Source organism: Giraffa tippelskirchi, chromosome 3 (assembly GCF_054371585.1).
Source record: "Giraffa tippelskirchi isolate mGirTip1 chromosome 3, T2T-mGirTip1v1.2.pri, whole genome shotgun sequence".
NCBI lineage: Eukaryota > Metazoa > Chordata > Mammalia > Artiodactyla > Giraffidae > Giraffa > Giraffa tippelskirchi.
The window spans coordinates 84,850,010-84,868,372 of record NC_137277.1 but is presented as its reverse complement, the minus strand read 5'-3'; the positions used below and the strand labels follow the sequence as shown (position 1 = coordinate 84,868,372).

Below are 18,363 nucleotides of genomic sequence, written 5' to 3'. Positions count from 1 at the left end.
TGGCAGCAGCTAAAGGACATGACTGAAGCGACTTAGCAGCAGCAGCAGCAGCAAAACTTATTATCCTAAGAAGAGTACACAGTTTCATCTTGAGAATTGTTTCCTTTCATTAACTAAAACTCTAAACAATTTGATAGAGATGATATTTTCTGAGATTAAACATAGCAGAACACAAAGTTAATTAAAGCAGTATTTTCAAAGATTTCTGAAGATTCACAAATATATCCTGCAGTGTCATGTGTGGGACTAGCATAAACATTCTAGTCAAATGGGTCTATTTCTTTTACTACTGTAAGAAATTGGGCACGTTTTGAATCTCTCCAACTGTCTTATCTGTAAAATAGGCACGATAATATTTATTCATAAATATTCTTAAAATTTTCATATGTTTCACTACTTTTCCATTAACATCTCACCGATTTCTAAACTCAAAGGGGTGCCTGGCACATAGCAGGAACTCAATAATGATGGTTTGCTATGTGTCCCCCTTTTGGTTTGGTACACGAAAAGCTAAGTCACTGTCATTTAATAGGAGGATGGGGACAGGACAGAGAAAAGAGAAATGGCACAATTTAAAAGGTAACAATTTTAAATATAAATTACATATGAAAACTACTAGTGACCTTCATGTTTCATACATTCTAGGCTCTTTGGGGAAAACACAAGTACCAACAGACAGATGTTATTTGATCTTTTCCTTTTAAATTTCAAAATGAACTAAACTCAAAGATGTTTTTCACAGACTGTTCTTTTTAAAGAATTTCTAAGGAAATGTTGATAATGACCTAGGAATACTGATGAGTACCTCTTTATATTAATGACAGACACTTAAAGTACTGAAAAGGCACTTTTGTATCTCTTTAATGGAAACACAAAACTTATTTATCTGTTAGCTTAACCCATTAGTAAACTAAAATGCAGATCTCTTAATCCAATTATGAAAATACTTCATTGTAGCAAAACTTCAATTCAAGGCAAATAACAGTGTTTGAGGCCATTTCAAGATCTGAGTATCCAATGAAGTAACATAAATTGAAACACTGTAAAGTTCTGACAAATGTAGGTTGTTACTCTTAATAAAGTTCAATCTACTTCTTTGAGGTCATACATCAAGTGACTTTTAAAAGTGATTTGCCAGTAATAGTATGGGTTAGCAAGTTGCTAGATAAGCATCAAAAAGAAAAGATGAAATTTTTTTTTTTGGGGGGTCTCACAGGTATGTCTATTCATGCCCGAGGGCAGCGGCACCACGACACGTCAACACAGGGTCCCACGTTGCCACAGCACAGCCAGGCCGGCATCCCATCCGCAGAAAGCTGGTTAATGATGACCATGAGCCAGCACGGGACTGGAAGCTTTCAAGGCTTTACTTGTTTTATCAGCACTCCTGATTTTATAAATGATGTAGGCCATCAACCCCGTTCCTACCCAAATCTCCTGGTAAACTTGGGTATAGTAGGGTTTCATGGGGATCCAAATTGTCTTAATAAGACTCTGAAGCATCTCGGCCAAGGACCAGAGGCTCTGGAAGCCTCAACTTAGAACCGTAGACTCAGAAAGGTCGAAAAGATGAAATTTTAAACAAAGTTCAGTTCAGTTGCTCAGTCATGTCTGACTCTTTGCGACCCCATGAACTGCAGCACACCAGGCCTCCCTGTCCATCATCAACTCCCGGAGCTTACTCAAACTCATGTCCATTGAGTCGGTGATGCCATCCAACCATCTCATCCTCTGTCGTCCCCTTCTCCTCCTACCTTCAATCTTTCCCAGCATCAGGGTCTTTTCAAATGAGTCAGCTCTTCACATCAGGTGGCCAAAGTATTGGAGTTTCAGCTTTAGCATCAGTCCTTCCAATGAATAGTCAGGACTGATTTCCTTTAGGATTGGACTGGTTGGATCTCCTCGCAGTCCAAAGGACTCTCAAGAGTCATCTCCAACACCACAATTCAAAAGCATCAATTCCTTGGCACTCAGCTTTCTTTATATCCAACTCTCACATCCATACAGGACTACTGGAAAAACCATACCTTTGACTAGATGGACCTTTGTTGGCAAAGCATTTTATTTTTAAAATGAGAAAGGCAAAATTTCCAAAAGACAGACTTTAAAAGCCAGATATAAAATTCTGGCAGCCTAATTTTCACAACTCATAAATAACACCCCAACATTATTCACTGAGCAAATATAATCTGTTAACTAAATTTTAGTTATGCATTATGCTACATGCTAGGTTTATCTGAAAAAAGTAGATAGAGTGATAGTCTTAGAGCAATAAAATTATATAGGATAGGGAAAGGGAATGGGGGGGGAAAGACATTAAAATGTGAGAGATATGATGAAAAAAGTTCAAGTTAATAATTAATTTTGAAGAAAAAGTATAAATCTTAAATATTAATTCTGAGATTTCAAAGATACAGACTATGAAGGTATCATAAACATAGATGTAGAAATATTTTATAAAAATGATCAAGTGAAATAGTGATATAAGTTAAGCCACTGAGGTTATCTCTTCTTCTTTGTTTAAAAAAAATGTTTTATTTTATTTATATTGGAGCATAGTTGATTAACAGTATTGTATTATTTCAGGTGTACAGCAAAGTGATTCTAATCATCTCTTGACATTATATTAAATATTTGTTTGTTAGTTGTCTGTTATCCCATGAGACTATAACCCTTATGGGGGCAAAGGCTTTTTCTGTTCAGGCTCAATGATTATTTGCTTAGAAAAGGAAAAAGGAAGCATAGTACCTATCTCCTTGACGAGCTCACAGTCTTCATATGAATCTATAAATTTTAAATTCATAATGACAGTTTTTATGAAGTTAATTGGTCTTCTTGATAAAGCATTAAAAAGACTGAACCAATGTGCAGCCCCCAGTTTACAGACAGAGGTGTACTCAGAGTTCTATGTCAGTTATCCTGAAACATATTTTTTGGCAGAATTTTAATATTGATAGTAAAAATGGTCAGATACCAAAATATGTCTCACCCAAACTGTACTATTTTTACTACATGGTGGATTAAGTAGGCTTTTGAGGGCGTTTTGTAATCAAATGTTTTTGATGGGGAAATGCTTTCTTTCTAGGGCAATTTAGAATAAGGAAGTGTAATATTTTGAGTAATGTAACTAGCTTCAAATATAGACACGCCAATTCTACAAGGAAGTTTTATTTCCACTTTGTTCTCATTCTAGCCGGAGCAATCGCTGCCCATTGTGAGAAAGACAAGAACGTGGTAAGATCCAAACCGCCTTATTTTCAAGGAGTAGAGGTACGGGAGTGGGAATGAGAGGAGGGGAAAAGGCCAGGTCTTATCATCAATTCAATCCAGAAAAGGTGCTCATGAATTGTGTACCTGTAACCCAGGAATGCTCTGGATTGTCCCACAGTTAGAAAAAAAATCCTACCATGACAAACCTACATATGAGAGTTGAGAAGAAATCTGCATGGGCATCTCTTGAGTGACAATAAAATCCTCTAATTGCAAATAATGAAGTCACAGGGCCTAACCTGAGTAAGAGATGAGGGCAGAACTCGATGGAAGATGGTGGTGCTAAGGGTTTTATTGCTACCCATACTGCGCAATAGAGACAGTTCTCAGTTTGTTTTGGATGACAACTGTGTCAAAGCATACATTTTTTCCATTATCTACATAATGAAAAGAAAAAACAAGAGAATGTATCCCCCAAAGACACATGTAGAAGACTTAACAAGTCCCTTTTCTATTACTGTATTGTTTTTGAGTTATGTTAATTAAATTTGGGAAATACTGTTTATACAGAACACATTTTATATGAACATTCTGGTGAACTGTCTTCAGTACGTAAATGGTTATAATTTGCCTGAGGTCAAAGAACCAGTTAGCATCAAATAAGGACCACAACACTAGCATTTCAAATTCTAAAGTAGTTATATTCTTAATACACCAAACTTCCTGATAACATACTACCTAATTTATAAATATACTTTATGCTCTAAGTTTCTTAGAATTCACTTTCCCTGTAGAACCAATGTTATCAATGTATCCAGCATTTTGGTCTAGCCTTCAGAAGTCTGCTGAACTTACAATATAGTTAGACTATACCAGTATCTCCAAAGGTAGATCTAGTGCCTGAGGAACACAGCAGAGACCACAGAAGAGAAGGCACAGAAAATAATACTCCTCTCCTATCCTGCATAAGCACAGGATACTAGGCGAAACATTGAAACTGCCCCAAACGGCCTCTTCCCTTTCCTTTTCTACAGCCTTCTCCCAGGAAACAATGTTAGTGAGATCACTTACACTGCAGTGAAGCTCCGTTCCTCAGTCTTCACAAGGCCCTGCCCTCTTATCACCAACAGTCCTAAGATTTGGGGGCTTCAACATTCTCCTCTACCTTCACCAACTACTATTCAAAACTCCCATTTAATGAATGTAGTTCACCTCAACTCATAGTTTTAGAAACAAAATCTGACTCAGTCATCCTCAATCTATGGGGACACAGATTTTTAAGAATAACAATAGAACTTGCAGTATTCACCAAAGTGAGTCGGGTAGAGAGGCAGAGAAATGTTCTGCGTACATAAGAATCATTTGTGATCCGAGGAACATTACATAGCTGTATGCCAAAGTTTGCCTTTCATTTCCTAGTTTATATATATATATATATATGTGTGTGTGCATGTATGGAGAATATAGGTTTTAATTTCATAAGAGAATCTTAGAGAACACTTGTTTTTTTAAAAGAGCTTTAGTCTCTGAAAGCTAGAAGAAAATTTGTAAAACTTCTCCCTATTATTAATATATACAGTGAAATTCTTCAGCTACTTTAAAAAAAGATGAAAGTCCTGACACATTTGATAAAGCATATTGCTCATAAATCAGTAAGTCAACGGATGGTGATAATGAAGATAAAAACTGACTCCCCCAAAAGTATCTTTTTCTCAAATTCAGTGAACAATCTTGCAAAGAGAAATTATTGTCTATAAACTGTACTGGGCAAAAAGGAAAATAGGCCAGGGGCAATTCCTATCATGCTTAATATGGTAGGTCAATAGCATTATAACCATATAAAAAGATGTGCTTTCTTCTATAATTACCTTTTCAAATATGGCATCAAACGTGCGATTTGGTTTCATCATGACTATGTGCTTTAGGGCAATAATATCTCTTGATAGGACTATAAAACTGCTGAACAAGTAACCCAAAACAATTTAATGAAAACTAGTAAAGTTCATAAGTATTATTACATATACATACATTTACAAATTCCAAAGGGCATTTCAAATAAAAGCACTGCTGAATGGCTAACGGTCTTTTCCCTCCTACTTCTTTCAGCCTTCCATGTTTTGTAATAAAAAGATTGCCTTGCTTTAGTATATTCTTTTCAACTCTCAAGATTTTGATCAGAGAAATTAAGAAACAGTCAACTCCACAAAATCCATTCACTAGAAATTATTTGAAATCCTAATTCATAGTGCATATGATACTTTCAAAGCTTTATCATAACACAAATTAAAAAGTAACTAATTGATAATTATTCAGTAGCAAAAACAAGAAAATATAAAACAAAAAGGTGTCATAAGAAAACATTTTCTTTTTAGATTCATTTACAACTTACTTCAGTAAAATTAAGACTATTTTTGTATAGGATTTACCAATTTAATCAATTCCATACCGATATAAAGAATATCTCAGTTTAGGCTTCCAGAATACCCTTGACCTGTCTTATCATCCTTTTATATCCAGCAATGAAGAAAACAAGCAGTAGTCCTCATAAAGCAATCTCTAGTAAAAATGACAAATTATAGCTTTCCAAATTTAATTCAGCTAAAAAACTCCTCACGTGTTAAATAGAAATTATAATCTCAAAGAAACACTATATGGATATTTCAGGGCTTTTACTTTGTCAGACTAGTGGATGATAAAGTGAAACATTTAAAAAAACCTTATACTTGTGAATCTTGCTTTAGATACTAGGGTATATTCCTGAAAACTTAACACTAATTGAACCTAATTTTATATCTATTTGAGAAGCTTCCTGAACTAAAACGAATAATTTATTTAAGAATAATTAATCATTCTCATTTTATTTGTTTCAAGTAAATCAAATGTACAATAATGATTTTTTTTCAAAGCAGAATATCTATGTTAAAATCACTACAGATGGTGATTGCAGCCATGAAATTAAAAGACGCTTACTGGTTGGAAGGAAAGTTATGACCAACCTAGACAGCATATTAAAAAGCAGAGACATTACTTTGCCAACAAAGGTCCGTCTAGTCAAGGCTATGGTTTTTCCAGTGGTCATGTATGGATGTGAGAGTTGGACTGTGAAGAAAGATGAGCGCAGAAGAACTGATGCTTTTGAACTGTGGTGTTGGAGAAAACTCTTGAGAGTCCCTTGGACTGCAAGGAGATCCAACCAGTCCATCCTCAAGGACATCAGTCCTGGGTGTTCATTGGAAGGACTGATGTTGAGGCTAAAACTCTAATACTTTGGCCACCTCATGCGAAGAGTTGACTCATTGGAAAAGACCCTGATGCTGGGAAGGATTGAGGGCAGGAGGAGAAGGGGACGACAGAGGATGAGATGGCTGTATGGCATCACCAACTCGATGGACATGAGTTTGGGTAAACTCTGGGAGTTGGTGATGGACAGGGAGGCCTGGCATGCTGCGATTCATGGGGTGGCAAAGAGTAGGACATGACTGAGCGACTGAACTGAACTGAACTGATGTTAAATTTCTAACTTCAATGCATAATCTTGTCTGAAATTGAAGACTTATAAGAGTTTTACAGAATACATCACAGCATTCCTGAAAGTCCAAGAAAATGTGTGAAGGTTACATTAACCTTCTAGAAATATAATTGTAGAAGTGGACTTTTGCTCATGTAAGGTGTATAGCCTGAAAATAATGGAAATCAGTGAACAAATCCTCCTATAGTGGTGAATACTGCTCCTGTTGATAAGATATAATGGAAATGTACATAATATGTATTGTGGAGAACAATGTTCAAGGATGAGTTAGGTAGAATAATTTCTGTCAGACCTCCTAGTGTAAATCAGAAAATAAAACCTAAGGCTCACAGTAGGGCAAATGATCATTCAATATTACCTCCATGGAGAGTTGACAAACAACTAAATATCTGTAGGAACAGCAATAATTATAGTAGCTGCGTAAAAGTATGTTCATGTGTCGACATTCATACTTTTTGTGAATATATGATGAGCTTATACAAGAAAGCCTAAGAAACCAATAGATACTACAGCTCAAAGTATTCCTATATAGCTGAAAGGTATTTTTTCCCTGAATAGCATGTAATATACATGAATATAGTTTTGTTTCATATTATATATACATGAAAAAAAACACTGGGCTTCCCCAGTGGCTCAGACGGTAAAGAATCCGCCTGTAATGCAGGAGACCTGGGTTTGATCCCTGGGTTGTCAAGATCCCTCCTTGAAAGAGGACATGGCAACCCACCCCAGTATTCTTGCCTGGAGAATACCCATGGACAAAGGAGTCTGGCAGGCTATAGTCCAAGGGGTCGCAGAGAGTTGGACGTGACTGAGTGACTAAGCACACACGAAAAATTATATGCAAAAATGTTCGCACTTCCCCCTTTGTAAATAACTGCTGAGATGTAATATCTGTGATTCTTACATATAGTTCAAAAAATCAAGAAAGTACTGGGCTTATTCCACGACTCTCCCCTTGGCCAGGTACACACTGTACAGTATTGCCAAACTATGTTTAGTTGTTAGGTACAAGTTATGTGGAAAACAAACAAAAACAGAAAAGCTGGGATAAGAAAGACTGAATCATAGAAAAATAAGAATTAATAAAACATTTTTCTATTCAAAATTCATTTAGTGAATCTGACACATTGCCCTTCATTAGATAATAGCTTAAAAGACTTCGTAAGTCTTGTCTACCTATCAAATAAATTTCAACACTCAGATTAATTGATTTATGCAATATTAGAGAATAATGTTCAGTGACCACAGGCCCACCAGGGCATACGCAAATACATGTTTATAAATACACACAGGCACACAAGAAGTCTGAATGTCTTAAATTTTAGTTATACTTTCCAGTTGAATATAAATATGTAGTATAGTAAACAATAAAATAAAATTATCCTTTATTAACAGTTTTAAGAAGGATGGGGACAAGAGAACACAAAAATGAAACATAATAGAAAGCTATGTAGGTGCACAAAATTAGTTCTGCAGATTTCATAATTAGATAGCATATACTAACAGAGCAACAAACGTGTAAAGACTGAAATTTACTCCCCTAATTAAGCAACTGTTTGGCAGGACTAATGTACTATTCCTGCTTGACACCATGACTTAGCAGGCAATCTCAAATGAAAATTAATACTGCATGTAATAAATCTTAGTTATAAGTAACCGATCATGTTTAATATACGAAATCCTCAAGTGTTAAAAAATCACTGACGTCTGCCAAAGACAACAACAACAACAACATAATAACAATGGCTGCATAGTTTTATTCATTCAAAGCATAACAATACATAATAATAATAAAGGTTTCTGTGGATTTCCCTTACAACATCTTGCTTACTGTCATCTGATCACAACTCACCTGTAACTAAACTAGCTGCCATGTTAGCTTTTCTTCTGGGGCTAGGTCTTAATCATAAATGAATGAAATGACTAATTCAACATTGATAAAACCAGTGATGTTTGGGGCCACTCTGGTGTTTACATCTTTCAAAAAGGTCAATACACCTACTCAGTAGCACAACAGACTTATCTTTCAAAATGTTCACTTCTTTTCTAGGATTGAAAAATAACATGTTAACATTTAAATTTAAAGTGAATTTTAGTAATTAAAACATTCATTACTTCTGTAATGGTGACCCACTAAAATATAGTTTTAGTCTTCCTCTTGTGGCCAGAATCACACTCTTCCTCCTCTTTCCTAACCATTTAAAATAGTTTTCCAGATCTCAAAGACCCACGAAAATATTTATTACTGCTTCCTGCATTAGTTTTAATTTGCTATATTACATTACTTAATAACCTTAAAAAAAAAACCCTTTTTCTTCTGCTAAGGGAGCAACTAATGCAAATGGAGCTGAGATATAAACATTACCAAAGAACAAGATGCTAACACAAATTTAAAGGATTTAGCAATTAAAATATATTTTAACTATTGACATCTGCTCACAATGTTATAAGTGATGAAAACCTAGTGTTCATATCCTTCATAATAAAAATTTATGCTGCACTTTAATACAAAGGATGTGTTGCATAAACAGAGGATTTAAAGCTGTAGCAGAGTGGCTGAATGAAAGGAAAATGGCAATCTTTCTGGCTCCAGTAGATGCCATTCCCTATCACACAATGTTTCCCACTCATAAATACATGACAAATACTTCCTCAATCATTTTTTACGAGCAGGGATGCACAGGGGGTAGTCAATGGCTAGCTTGAGGGAAAATAGGAACAGCAGGCGGCAGAAACTGTACAGAAAATGGCTATGTGGTAAATTCTCTTCTGGAACATCACTCAGTTACCCAGTCTTTGATCTTTCAGCTACAATTACACTAACTTCCACAAGATCTGACCCACCCTCCCGCAACCTCCACCAAACATACATACTCCCCCAAACCAGATCATTAGTTACACATAAAATCCAAAATTTGGTTTTATAAATAGGATCATCCATACTTCTACATTTTTATAAATTAAAATTTGCTATTTAGACAAGAGTTTACTTTCAATTGGCTATAACCATATCATCATCACAACTGGTCTCACAAGAAACATGGGGTGTCTGGCGACAGCTAAATCACAGACTGGCGTCTCCCAAGCAGTCTGTCTACCATTAGGGTCTGGGAAATGGTATTTACTATACAATTAGAGCCAGGGAGTTCTACCTGTAATCATCCAAATACAGGTGTGAAAAGCCCCTTTGGGCAAGGAGACTGACTCATCCCTTTTCATGTAAACTTTGATGTCTGTATTGTTTCACCAAGCATCGGGAAACCTTACCATTCGTACTACAATGAGATTTATTAACTGAAGTCAAATAATAGATTTTAAAATTCCTTCCCAAAGGTAACGATTTTTAACATATCAATCACGAAATTTGTAAGAATTTTATATAAGAAATAAGACAGAACTATTTATTTTAAAGTTAATTATCTATTGAAGGATATTGACCAGTCAGAACTAAATTTTCATGTCAGGTTTATGCTTTCTAGAACATTACCAATAAAGAGGCCAAATTCAGTTTCCTATCAGGAACACAAACTGTCTTACCGTAATATCAAGAGGGCATTTTTAGTTGCAGTAATTTCACAGAATTTATTCTAATGATTTATTGGAGTTAACCATCTGACATTAATTATTGTTTTGGCTTCCAGTCTATGAATGTTTATTTTTCAGTTTAAAGCTTCTCACTCTTTGATATCATATGGAAATGAGAATTTTTAATGGAAAATTGAAACCATGTGCATCTAAGTACTTAATGAAGTACAGGGGAAAAAACGACAATATATTTTAGGAGAATTCAGATATTTTGCTTTGGATAGCTTTGGTTTGTAGGCTTAATAGTATAAAATACTGAGACTCCAGTGAGTACTAAGTCAAATGTGTACATGCCCTTATATTACATGAACATATGATTTTTTGAAGCTACAAGTGAACAAAAAGGAAAACTTGTACATTTTGGTTACATGTCAAAAATGACAATACATGAGTGCATTGTTTTTACGTTTGTATATTTTAAACAAATACCTGATCTTTCCCTCCACCATACAGTATTTTTAATTTAAAAAAATGTTTTTAAAGCATTCAATCTGGATTTTAAAACTTATGTCCAGCTACGATCCCAAGCAGGTATTTTAAAGTCATATAAACAAAGTCAAAATACCCTAGATTAAAAGGTTTTACTGCTCTGACTACATTTATTCTCATTTTGCAAAGGAAAAAACATCAATGTCTATTCAATTTAATATGATAAATTAAGTATGTATATTAAATATGATAATTAAATATGTATAATTCAATACTGCCTAATGTAATTCCTTTTTCTCTCCCTTTAAGTTCTCTCAGTGTAAATCATTCGGAGACTTATCTCAAAATGTTAACAGGCAAAGCTTTCCCATACATTTTAAAGTTTTTAATAATAAGAAGAAATGTATTAAAATCAAACAGAGCAGTAAGTACATATGTGTGTGTCTGTATGTGTATAGATATGATATGTGAGGGTATATCTGTAGAGAAAAAAACTTACCATTTGTTTTTTTTTCTAATGTAGTCTTTTTCAGAAAGATTAACCAAGTAGACCATTGGTTTTGAAGTCAGAAATAAGTGTTTATTCAATACTTCAATCTAAAGTGGGAGATAGAAAAAGAATCCTTTTTAAAAGTTGAGTAAATAAAGTCATTGAAGAACTGTAAAGAAAATTCTATTTAAACAAGTAGCTATTTTTATTTTTATAGATTTTGTTTCTTAAAGATTAGTTGTCATGAAATATCAGGAGTAGAGAAAAAGAAAAAAATAACAAGTTTGGGAATACAAAATCATTGAGAGAAATAAAGTTTCACTAGGCATAATAATAAGTGAAAAATAATGACAACTTTAACTTGTTCTCTAAGAAATCAAAGGTAATAATGGCACCATTATTATAACTGGCATCATATTGATAACTTACCTCTTTGTCATTCCAATCATGATAGAAACGAACAGGTTTCTTTTGCTCTATAACCCAGGATTTGACTTTGCACATTATGTCCTATATACAATTGGAAAAAAAGTAAATACAAGATGAATACTAAGCACTTAGATACTAAATATTAAAATTAAAAGTTTTCAAACCCTCAAAATAAAAATAAAGTCAACTTTTTTTATGAAAAGAGAACTGAGTCACACAGATAATCATTTTCAATATCTCATTAAAAAAACAAATAGCAATGAAACATTAATGTGGCATTAACATTTTAAAATGTGAAATGTGGAATACTAGCAATCATTAAAAAAACAAATAGCAATGAAACATTAATGTGGCATTAACATTTTAAAATGTGAAATGTGGAATACTAGCAAAGTCACTAATAATCTTAAAAATTTCAAGACAATTAAAACACGCCAAAGTCTATAAGAGTAAATAATATTTCAACACCATTGAGTGATGTTAATTGCAAGATAAACATGCTATTAGTTAGGAAATGGGGGGATACTAGAGAAATACTGAATTATAATTTTTCCTTAAAAAGAAAAATAAAATAGATGAAATTGAGCCTATTATTGATGATCTAGCCTCCAAAATATTAAATCAGCTGACCAAAACCCTTTTTATTCTGAATTAATTTTTTGCCCACACCTTCTCCCTGCCCACTTCTCCTGTCCCTGGCTCCAAACCCCCACCCTCCCACAACCTGCCAAAGCCTCCATTACACAATGGCAAGAGCCCTGCACTGGTGACCTCCAACCAGCTGCATTCACTTTCAGAACATCTCTCTCTGCTGGAAATCTAAAGGCCTTTTAGTTAGCAAGCTAGTGTGCATTCAGAAGGAGTAACTGCAGGAAGAGCCCAATGTGCTTTGTTTCTCTGGCCTTTCTTCACAGAAAGATTAATCATCTGTGAAATGGAAACGGCAAACAGCAAGTGACACAAACTGAACCCTTCAAGTCTTTCCTCATCAGTTTTGTGGTTCTGAATCTAAAAGCTGCGTGTGGCAAGGTTCTCCTTACAGGCAGGTGTTAATAAAAGGCTCTTGGGTCTGAAAGGTCAAACTTAGCTCTTCCAGAAGAAGTGCGTTTGAGAGTCATCTGTTTTTTGTTGTTGTTGTTAAAGGTAACTTATGAGTATGGTTTAAATATGCATTTCTCAATTTTTATTGTAATATACAATTATTAGTAATAGAGTTCTTAGATTTTCACTGATGTATGTTACTTTATCATAAATCTGTGAGTCTTCTATAAATATCTACTTATTAAATTATCTCAATATTTAGTATACCTTCCTTCCAAATCTTGCTGTTACCAACAGGAAAAATAAGGAAAAAGCTCTATATCCTTAGATCCTGATTTGAAACCCTCCAGGAAAAAGACTTCCCACAGACTTTAACAAGAAGGGGAAAGCTAAAAACTTTTAATGAAATCTAACATGTTCTGCTTAAGAATAATCACTTTTACTCTTCTATAACTGAATTTCACTTATAAATGTTTAAAAGTGGCTAATGTAACACCATTTCCTACAAGGAGAAGATCAAAGTGCTATATTACAAATGCATTATGATTAAAAAAGCCCTGTGCAGCCTTGCTATTAACTGTTCTTTAAACCCTAAAAGGCTTCCCATAGATCTCACTTGGCACTGCATATACAACCTTTGACAAGTAATGTAGACCATTTTTATTCATTGCCTAAAATTGTAGGCAATTATGTGCGTCACACTGGCCACCTGCAAATTCTGAATGCCTGCTCCAGTTGTCAGTGCAAAAAACTAATGTCGGAGGGGATTAATCTAGGGGGAGAGAGTCCTCTTTAATGGCTCCAGCAGGTGAAATGGCCCAGCTGGTTACTATGATGAGTGGCCAGAACAGCTTATGTAGAGATACGCAACAAGATTATACAAAAGAAGGAGAAAACAGTGGTAACATCTTATATTTGGCTCTATAAGTTTTTTTTTCAATTAAAAAAAGGAGAAGAAAACAGACAAAGGAAAGCCAAACCAAAAATAAGGAAGGAAATTAAATCTTAATCATATAAAAAGTGTAAAATACTTTCGTAACCATAAATATTTTTACGAATCCAAAGGGTCTCGATAAATGCTGATTGCTAGTGAAGGAATTTCAGAATTTCCTTTCATTTTAAATTAACTAGACCATGACTTCAGACATAGAGATCTTATCACAAAATCTTTTTGGCACTAGTTTTTTTTACCTCCTTTTCACTAACATTATATTACAAATGAGGAGCACTCACAGTTTAGATAAAGAAAATTAACTCATAATTTAAGTTCTAAAGCAGTATATTCACTAAAGCCACATTCAAATCTTCTTAGAAAACTTTATAGATTATAACCAAGTTTTTAAACAGTTGAATGTAAAAATACTTTAAGATTTAAAATATTTATTTTAAACTCAACACTCTCTTAAATATCCCCACAAAAGATTTAACAGCCAAGAAAAGACACCTTAGATTACTAAGATGTCAGTTTTACTTAGGACAATTCAAAAATAGATTGCTCTCAGATGAGATTGTCTTATGTAGATGATCATTACATGATATAGTACCAAACTGCATAGTTCTTAAAGTCAAAATTAATTTTTAGTTTCAGCAAAATTAAAGATGTTATGTTCCTTATCTGACAAACTTCTGATCAAATGAAAGAAAACATCTGGACTTATGTGCATAAAATACTTAATGGATTGACTGAATTTTTTCTTATGCTTGAATATATACACACATATATTAATAATTATGTTTAGAACAATATTCCTTTAATTGAATGCAGTTAACTGAAAAAGTAATCGATAAGAATACATACTTAACCTACTTTTAACAAATTAGACCACAATAAAAACATTAAATAAACAAATGCTTGATGCATCAGAAGTTACTTTAGAATTATGTATATCTTTAGTTAACATCATTACACAGAAATACAGATGTAGGAAGAGGGCAGTTCTGATAACCTTAACAAATTAATCATTTTCAAAATAAATTCTGTAAATGATGAAGATTATGCAAAAATTCCTAGTCATTTGAACTTTTTTGGTTATATGGCAAAAACATGAGTATACTAACTTGAGGTAACCATTTAATGCTTAAATGCAGGAATATATCCTAGATCCACCACTTACCAGTATATAACCTATTACTTCATTGATAAATTGCAAATAAAGATGCTATCTACCTCCTGGGAGTTGTTGTAAAGTTCAAAATGCATATAAGGTGTTCAGTATAGGTCTTGGCAGAGTAAGTTCTCAAGAAATGTGAGTTGTCATTGCTATTATGATTATTGAAAAATACTAATGATCTACAAAATGGCAATACAGTCTTTTGGGTACTCCTTTAAAGCATACATCTTCTCCAATTGGAATAATTGCTCATTAGCCCGTTTCTTAAATTTCTGATGATTACCAATAATACTGGCTTTCTTAGTGAAATCTCAATTCAGGTTTCTAGTCTTAACATTCTATAAGGGAGAAGGCAATGGCAACCCACTCCAGTACTCTTGCCTGGAAAATCCCATGGATGGAGGAGCCTGATAGGCTACAGTCCATGGGGTTTCGAAGAGTCGGACACAACTGAGCGACTTCACTTTCACTTTTCACTTTCATGCATTGGAGAAGGAAATGGCAACCCACGCCAGTGTTCTTGCCTGGAGAATCCCGGGGACAGCGAAGCCTGGTGGGCTGCCGCCTATGGGGTCACACAGAGTCGGACACGACTGAAGCGACTTAGCAGCAGCAGCAGCAGCTTTTCCTTAACTACGCTTTAACTACAAAAAAAACCAATCCAAATTCACCTTGAACACTTTGCTCTTCTGCCCTGACTCTTCTTATTAACAATAGCCTCATATTTACGCTTCTGAAATGCTCTTTGTTCTTGGTGTAGTTTATTACTGTCATTGTTAATAGCAGTTGTAATATATTTAGACTCAGAAAGGATGTGTGACTTGCCTGAATTGTGACTGCCAGTAAGGGGCAGACCTGAGATTCAGATTCAGGTCTAAGTGACTCAAAAATTCACTTTCTGTCCAACCACCCTGGCTTGTTTGTCTACCTTGGAAGTGGAAGTGTTAGTCACTCAGTCGTGTCCAACTCTTGTGACCCCATGTATTGCAGCCCACCAGGCTCCTCTGTCCATGGAATTCTCTGTAATTACTTCTTGGTTAGCCTAAGCATTCCAAGGCTGTTATTCAATGTCCTCATCCTCATTCCGGTGTCATCAGGAAAATTCAATATTCTTACTAGTTGGTTACAATATCTGATTGTCAATCCATGTACCACAAAAATATTATTTTCTTTGCAGACACTACCATAACCTATGGACAGAGGAGTCTGGCAGGCTATAGTCCATGGGGTTGCAAAGAGTCAGACATGACTTAGCAACTGAACACCATAACCAAGTTACGTTACATAACCCATAACTAGATTTTTCTGACTACTTGACTTCTCTATTTTGTATTCTTTAGTTCCCAAAGCAGAAATTATTAGTTCATAATCCAAAAATGGATTTCAGGAGTTTCCTAATATCCTGAAATTGTATTAGAGTTCCATGTTTACGTACTTTTGAAGGATAACAGCACACATCTTCCAAATGCTTTTAAAAAGGATTCACAATCCAAAAATCCAAGAACCATGGTTATGAGTGACTCCGTGGCAATACTCCAAGGCCCCAACAACAGTCAATTAAGTATATATTCTAGGTTCATGGACTCCCAGATTTGCAGTCCGAGACACTGACCTAAAACTTGCTTCAGCCAGACTCTGCACTCAAAATTCATCTATTCTTATCAAAACCATCCAGATTAAAATTGTAGCCACTATAAAGTTTATCTAACACAATTACAGTTAAAATTGTAATAGGGTTGTTGGAGAACATTACAAATTAAATATATCATTATTCTAGAAAATGAACTGCTTGAGAGTTAAGTTTTGGGCTTCCCTGGTGGCTCAGAAGGTAAAGAATCAGCCTGTAATGTGGGAGACCTGGGTTCGATCCCTGGGTTGTGAAGATCTCCTGGAGGAGAGCATGGCAACGCACTCCAGTTTTCATGCCTGGAGAATCCCAAGGAGAGAGGAGCCTACCAGGCTACAGTCCCTGGGGTTGCAAAGAGTTGGAATGACTGAGTGACTAAGCACAGCACAGAGAAAAATAACTATTAAAAACTAGTTTTACTATATATTTAAATAAATCATAAAGCTACAATAATTAGAACAGTTTGAGACTAGCACAAAAAGAGAGGTAAAGATTAAAAACAACCTAAAACACATTAATTGGAGATTTATTAACAAATTATGGGACATTTACAGAACAGTTTTCATGCAAGGAAAAATATTCAAAATACACTGCTAAGTTAAAAGAGCAGAACAAAATAAAAAAGCAGAACAAAATAAAATATTCAGAACAAAATAAAAAAGTTAAGAATATGGATATTGTTGTCAAACAGATTTGGGCTCAAGTCTTGGCTCTGCCACTTTCTAGCTGTGCACCTTGGGGACAGCTAGTGAACCTGAACCTGTTTGTTTCTGTAAAATTGGGATAGTAATGCCAATTCAACATATGATGATTGTGAGGATTAAATGAGAAAATGAATGTAAAGGTCAGGTGTGCCCATGGGCTTCTGATGTGTGAAAACCCCATATGCCTACCCAGGCCCATGACCTGTTGGACCGCAGATCCTCACAAAGTGTGTGTGTGTGTGTGTGTGTGTGTGTGTGTGTGTGTGTGTGTGTGTGTGTGTGTGTGTGTGTGTGTGTGTGTGTGTGTGTGTGTGTGTGTGTGTGGTGTGTGTGTGTGTGTGTGGTGTGTGTGTGTGTGTGTGTGTGTGTGTGTGTGTGTGTTTATGAGTGAGCACTCCTGAGGTGGGGATGAGTGAGCGCTCCTGAGGTGGGGGAAGGTCTGGACTTCATGGAGCAGAACTGACTCAGGGCAGAGAAAGGGGCCTGAGGTCAGCACAGCTTGGGAGGACCCCAACTTCCAGGCACGTAGTAAACATTCTATAGATATTAAGTATTGTTATTTATGGAAGAATGGCATAATGTGATTCCATTTGTGGTTCTGAAACTATATATAATACATATAAATAAATGTACTCATAAAATGAAACTAGATAGATGCCTTATCAAATTGGTAGCAATAGAAATCAGGAAGAGTGGATTCCAGAGAGATTTCCTTTTTCTGTCTTCTTTTTAAAAACCACAATGATATTTTATTTATTTTTAATCAATAAATGCTATCTTTAAAATTGGAAAAAAAAAATAAAGGTATATTCACAGGGTGAGGGGGAAGGGAGGACGTGATCTATCCTCTGCTTACCCTCTGTAATCCTTAAATTTGATGGCTAACTAGATAGCTTTGGCAGTTTCTCAAGGTGACTCACTCTTACTCTGCAATAATTATAGCTTCCAAGCCTGGTACTTCTCTCTAGCCAAACCCACTACCCTAAAAGCTGAGGCTAATAACCAGATGAGCTGACCTATGCTGGCTGGGTGGCTGTAACACACACAGCCAACAATGCACTCAGACCAAAAGAATGGGGGGCAAGACCTCCAGCTCAAAGTAGTCTGGTTAGAAGTCCACTAACACAGGTTCCTCCTGCTCCAACTAAGCATTCCCTTTAAACATCCCAAACTGACGAAAGTCCAATCTACACTTTCATCATGAA

General features: G+C 35.2%; 1 protein-coding gene and 1 pseudogene across 10 annotated transcripts in view; both read right to left on the bottom strand.

The window, feature by feature from the left end:
• OLA1 (Obg like ATPase 1) overlaps positions 1-18,363 on the bottom strand; it is a 164,446-nt gene that overhangs the window by 33,944 nt on the left and 112,139 nt on the right. For all 10 annotated transcript variants that reach the window (XM_081584615.1, XM_081584620.1, XM_081584613.1 and 7 more), the window contains 2 exons: positions 11,676-11,756; positions 11,256-11,353 (listed from right to left, as the gene is read on the bottom strand). In XM_081584615.1, the coding sequence (XP_081440741.1) occupies positions 11,256-11,353; positions 11,676-11,756 (179 nt within the window). The remainder of the gene's footprint in view (positions 1-11,255; positions 11,354-11,675; positions 11,757-18,363) is intronic.
• On the bottom strand, positions 1,234-1,511 carry LOC145543366 (ATP synthase F(0) complex subunit j, mitochondrial pseudogene; annotated as a pseudogene).